At 32.4% G+C, this 6,499-nt stretch overlaps 1 protein-coding gene across 5 annotated transcripts in view; it reads right to left on the reverse strand.

Annotated features, from left to right (window-relative positions):
• Nucleotides 1-6,499, reverse strand: part of LOC106457958 (diacylglycerol kinase eta-like) — a 148,835-nt gene that overhangs the window by 83,377 nt on the left and 58,959 nt on the right. For all 5 annotated transcript variants that reach the window (XM_022384053.1, XM_022384055.1, XM_022384052.1 and 2 more), the window contains exons 2-3: nt 3,549-3,596; nt 2,751-2,813 (exon numbers count right to left, since the gene is read on the reverse strand). In XM_022384053.1, coding sequence (XP_022239761.1) covers nt 2,751-2,813; nt 3,549-3,596 — 111 coding nt within the window. The remainder of the gene's footprint in view (nt 1-2,750; nt 2,814-3,548; nt 3,597-6,499) is intronic.

Consider the following 6,499-nt stretch of genomic DNA (forward strand, 5'->3'; position numbering starts at 1 on the left):
ATATATATATAATCTTGTAACGTTTCTCTCCTAAAGTACTTTGCTGTTGCTAAAATCAGTGTAGAGTAAACAAAACAAACTTCTTATTGTACGTTACGAATTCTTTATTTCTAAATAAAACTATACTACGTTTTCCGCTAAAAACGTTTAATTTATTGGCTGCAACAGCGTGTAAGTTGACAAACATCTGTAAATCACAATAGTATTACTTTAACTGCACGTTAAAACTGTTCATTTCTAAACATTCAAGTTCAATTATTGTATTCTTTAAAAATCAATTGAATTGTAAGGTATTGTGACAAAAAAGAAAAACATACGTCAGCCATATTTTAATTGTATTTATGTTGAAAGTTTTTTTTATATCTACCAGGTAACAAGTAATAAGTTTAAAAGCCATGTGTGTTGCAAATTTCAAAACAAACACATTCTTGCAAACGTATCTTACTTAGCCTTTAATATTATATCTTAGTTATCACTGACATGCACACACACACACACACAGATAGCACAACAGACTGGGGGTTCCGCTGCCCGCTGCTAATGAAACAACGTTACTACTAAAAATATAAAAAAACTTTAATTAAAAAACGTCAAAAAATTTTAAATAATATGCCTATACCAGCTGTGCTACTGAATGGCCAATTTTGTTCGCCATATCCTTATTAACTCTAAAGTTTTGGGTTTATCTTTGATGTAATAAGCTTACTACTGTAGATTTCTTAATCTTTCGTCTTAACATGAACTACGATAGTGTTTCATAATCGCGATCGTAAGAAATTGCACAAAACCCTAATAGAAAGTTCGGACAAAAAAGCACCTTATACAGTAAAAATTCAATTCAAACAACACCTTAAAACCTTTACTATTGACTGCTAAGACTGTACACATATAAAAATGCACAAAAAAGCAGGCATGTTAGACTTACAAGGAAAAAAATCCGCTCAAAACGCCCCGTTTGTAATTCTTCTTATTAATATTATTATTCTCTTGCCAGCCTACAACATAAATGGCCAAGTATATTGCACCCAAACCTTTTGTAAAATACCAAATTAGGCACTGCAAAGGTCGTGAAAGTATTGAAAAGTCAATTTGCTTCTTTTATACTTTACATGAGATAAAAAATATTATAAATCTAGTGTAAACGATGTTATCATTACCCCTTGAAGTTAGCTTAAGTACAGAGTGAAGTGAAACAAGAATTACCAGTACATAATCAATGTTTTGTACACTATACAATCGGTGTCTTTAGGGAGCCAAACCTTATATTATGTATGAAGTGAAGGAGTAAGAAAAAATCAATACACATAATATTAACTTTTATTACATACATTCGTAGAATAATTACTTTAAAAAGACACAAAGGTTTACTTAAAGCAATATTTTAGATGAATATGTTTTATTTGAAAAGGCTGCCTTTGTACTGGTAAATTTTATATGCGTTTAGTTGGGGTTGTATCTTAGTCTAGGCATATATTTCCCATTGCTATGCGTTATATAGAGATAATTTTGTTACGCAAAAACTATAAATGTTCACTATATTCTCAAACAAATCTCTATGACAACCTCCAGCTGCAGCTTAACATTTTACACATCGAACTAATGCGATCAAGTAGTCAACAGCTCCAGTAAATCATCATGACCCGTATCATCTAGCTATTAGCTTTGTTTAACATCATTACAATCTATAATGTTAGCTACCATATCAAGTAATCCTTTGGCCGCAGTTGAGCATAAAATAAGCCAGAAAACAAGATAAATAAAAAATTGGGAATTTATAAACAGGCAAATAGACATCGTAAAAACGTACACAAACTACTAAGCCCTATTTTGATTCCAACAAATGTAATTCTAGGTAACAGCATGGAGCCAAAATTGGGGTTTGTAGTTTCAGTAAATAATGTCTACAGTATCTACAGCCTTGTTTGCTTACTATTCTTACGATCCCAACTTGCAGGTTTTAAAATTCCCAATGTTTTATTCATCGTGTATTATCAAGGTTACCACACATACAGCACACTAGATTCGAGGTTATACTATTGAAAAACAATGTCATTAAGAATAAAAAATAAATAAAAGCTATGATATTAATTGAATCTTCGTGAATTAATCACTTTTTCATCTATGATTTATAAACATCCAAACCATTTATTAGAAATTATATTGAGCGACAACATTTATATGCCACAGCAATATTAAATCTGCAGTTCACTGTCTATCTTAACAATGCTTGAGTAGTATTTCACATAATCCTTTAAACATTTGCACTTTCATATGGATCAAAATCTTCAACCTCAATTAACCTCACAGCATCCATTGATTATTTGTTTTTAAGTAGACTGAGATAAATAAACAACATCCAAAAATGAAGAGTAAAGTTGAACTATAAATATATGTATATATATTTCATATTGATAATCCTGGTACCATCAAAAGAATATCTCATTTAATTATATGCAGATGTAAGATTAAACTATGATGGAAGAATTAAGATATTTTTTTTGTTTCGAAAGTTTCGTATAAAGGGGTTATATAAACATACTAATTTTCAAGTGTGAGACTAGAAGGACGGCATCTGGTTAATGGTACCCACCGCCAATTCTTGTCTGACCAAATACTAGGATTTGATTATCATTCTTATAACACACCCAAAGCCCCAAAGTGCAGAACGCGTTTTTGCGGCAGCGGGTCATGAAGAGTTATATGTTATCGGACTATTTACAAAAGTCAAAGTGTAATTAAAATATACTTACCTTAGAATCTTTTGCATAGTATAATTTTCTTGGATTTAATTTAAAGTATCTTCTTTTCCATCGCTGAAAAATAACAGGCAACAACATAAAAACATCTAAGTACTGTTATGACTTATTTTTTATAAATGAAAGCTAACCTGTATTTTATTTTATTTTTATTTATTTGCTAAACCGAATTAGTTAAATATATTAACATTAACTTTTTAATTTTTCTCTGGATTTCTTTCTTCTTGAAAAAATAAAATATGTATTTCGTAAAATAATAAATTTTGAAGCACATAAAAACAAAAAGTAAATTAAAATAACAAAGTATCTTTAATAACCACTTCAACAAATGTTTACGATACAAAATATAATAACGGTCAGATATGATTAAGTTTAGGGATCATATTTTTCAGATCGTGATTTGAAATTACCTAGTGACGTAACTTATTAGTATTTTTAAACGAGAAAATTGCGTTTAAAAATATACAAAGTTAACAAGGACAAAATCGCAAAAATTCAAAGTCAATAAATAACTCCAAGGTCTTTTTTTATCTCATGAAGTTCTTAGCCTCTCATACAAGAGTTTTTCATATAAAAAATACGTAATAACCAAACAGCAAGGGATTAGCTCGTGTTTCGTTTAATTTTGTTTCACATTTCAAATTCTACTGTTCGTGATAAAGTTTTCCCTTTGTTACAAGTAATCGTATTCATAATAGATCATACAGAACTTTCCTAAGTTTAAAATATTCCATCTGTGTTCCAATTATTTCCTATTAATTAAAGTACATATCAGAGCGAAATGATCCTTACTTGAAAAGAGCTCGTTTGCTTCGCCAGGAAACCCTCTTTAATGCAAACCTGTAGACAACAAAAAAATAGGATAAAATGTATCAGCCATTATTCCTGCCTTTTCCAAACATAAACACACAAGTTATTATATAAATGCGAGTCCAGTTGGGGTGAGGGTGAAGCACATTAACGACTTACTATGAATTAAATGAGTAATTACATTTATAACTGAAGAAGTAAAATTAAAATACACATTTTCACAACTGAATGGAACTTCAAGAGATTTTACATCATAAACACCAAACGAGTTTGTATGTTCCAAAGGAACCATCGTCCACTGGTAGATAAAAGGTTAAAGGTTATAGTGATTTCGTCAGTATACTTAAAACAAGAAAGAAAAAACTCTTCCACTAGAGGAATCGCTCGTAACTTAAAAAAAAACAACAGTATCTTATTGATTTCTTTCTTTTTCCAGGAACAAGTATCATGCTGCACCCGTAATTACGGAACAAATCACAACTAGGCATATTACCAACGGTGACACCCACATGAAGATTTTCCTCCATTTCTCTACTATAGAGGTCGGCATACAAGAAAGTTCAACTTCCCATAGATTTGAAGTAAAATGCCTTTCGGCGTTAACTTTATAAAGATTTTGTCCTTATCAGAAAGATGTTTGGAAAAAAACACACACGGATTCACACGATGTTCAAAAATATATAGACAGAAAAAAGGTAAATCCCACTACGAAGGCAAAGGTTTTCTATAACTACTCAGCCGGTAATTTACGAATATTGCTTAAGCGACAGCGGAGGTAAAAACATACACCATATACGTTGAAATGCTCACTAAATGTATTCGGTATTTACAAACACACGCACACATTACAATCAAATTAGTTTCCGTTTAACTAGCATATCACCTGACAAGCTAGACGGACCTGCAATGTAAATTTATACCTACAAACTAGACTGTAGCGTTTGTTTCTTTTGAATTTCGCGCAAAGCTACACGAGGGCTATCTGCGCTAGCCGTCCCTAATTTAGTAGTGAAAGACTAGAGGGAAGGCAGCTAGTCATCACCACCCACCGCCAACTCTTGGGCTACTCATTTACCAACGAATAGTGGATTGACCGTCACATTATAATGTCCCCATGGCTGAAAGTGCAACCATGTTTGGTGGGACGGGGATTCAAACCCGCGAACCTCAGATTCCGAGTCGAGCTCCCTAACCACCTGGCCAAACTGCAGTGTTAACTCGTACTTAAAATGTAGTAGTGATGTGTTTCGAATCAGAGAAAATATTTTATCCAGCTATACAACTTAAAGATTAAAAACATCAAAAGTTCACGCTGCTCACTGATTAATTATATGCATCCATTTTAAACAATAGGTTGTATCTTTTTCTCTAAGTTGAATTCATTCACGATATTTCAATCATGCCATTATTCAAAAATAGAGCTTTAAACTGATGCACAGTATAGACAGCGTGTTTAAATAGTTTTGTTAAATCCTGTCTAACGTCATTAATCAATAATACAGATGTCACCAGCTACGTAGTGAAGAAATGCACTTGTTAACTGGATTTTGTATGTAAATAAACACCTGAAATACAAACAACACGCGCTACGATAAAACAGGAAACATCAAAACAGTGATCGTTAGTTGTACTGTTGGTATCAAAGTTTGTGTCAGTTTTGCTTCCGTGACTGACAAGCTGGTATTTTCAGTGTAAAAATATGCTATACTGTTAAGTTGGCATATTTTATCCATAACAAGTGTATAAAACGTTATAAACTATTTTGGATAGCTAAATATGCAAATTATCTTTACTTATGCTGGGGATAAGTGGCTATAGTCGTAAATCACTGACAAAACATTTTCAGGAAAATAGTTCAAGTTCAATACAGAAATTTGTGTGAATGGACAACTTCATGGATTTATTGACATTGAATCCTACCATAAACAGTAAAACATATATATATATTCAGTCTATACTTTAATGGCACATAACTTTAGATACAGGTAACTCCACTCTCTCTTCGATATTAATTTCATTAACAGGAATGGTTAGAATGTTTAATTTACTTATCTTTTTCTTTTCATAAAGATTATATTGCTTTGTTAGCTTAGGATATAGTCTTAGGACTAATCTAAGTCTAATTAAAAACAACTTAGATGTGAAAAAAAGGTGCGGCCAAAATGGGATTGAGCGAGAGGCTTAAAGGAATGAAGTCAAAAGTGGCGGCCAAACTTTTAGCTACACTTATAGCATTAAAGAGAATTTTACAACAAACATTCAATCATTAGTTAGTTAGGTCGCGTATATTTTGATTTATTCACCATCATGCCCAAATTGAACAAAAAATGCGGCCTGGAAAAATAATGAATGAATACTTGTTGTAAAATTATTATCAATGCGATAAGCGTAGCTATCAGTTTGGTCGCCAGTTTTCATTTCATTCCTTGAAGTCGCACGCTCAATCCTTTTTTGTCAATACACACCAACGAACCACAGCAAGTATGAAAGTGACACTCGACAGCAACCAACATTAGCTTTAGGATCGCAACCTTATTATTCGGAACCGACCTTTACAGAAGCAACCAAATTCTTTAAAATATATGGTGGTAGTTTTCCTCCCTAAAACAGTGTTAATTAACAAGTTCCTTTGTAGTTACGCCATGGAATCTAGATTAACAGTGTCTTATCATCATCCGCATGCACTCAGTACAGCCGTATCAAGCACAATTCCAGCCAAAAATATAGATAACAGTAGAGGTACTCAACTGATGAAAAAATGCAATCTAACCTTTAGAAGGTAAGGACAGTATTTTTAATTAACAAACTTATTATCAGATTGATTTTAATTTATACGTAGGTAGCTTACTCTGATCAGAAATCCCCATCACACCAAACATGCTCGCCCTTTCAGCTATGGGGGCTTATAATGTTACGGTCAATCCCACTATTCG

This window comes from Limulus polyphemus, unplaced genomic scaffold (assembly GCF_000517525.1).
Source record: "Limulus polyphemus unplaced genomic scaffold, Limulus_polyphemus-2.1.2 Scaffold397, whole genome shotgun sequence".
NCBI classification, from domain to species: Eukaryota; Metazoa; Arthropoda; class Merostomata; order Xiphosura; family Limulidae; genus Limulus; species Limulus polyphemus.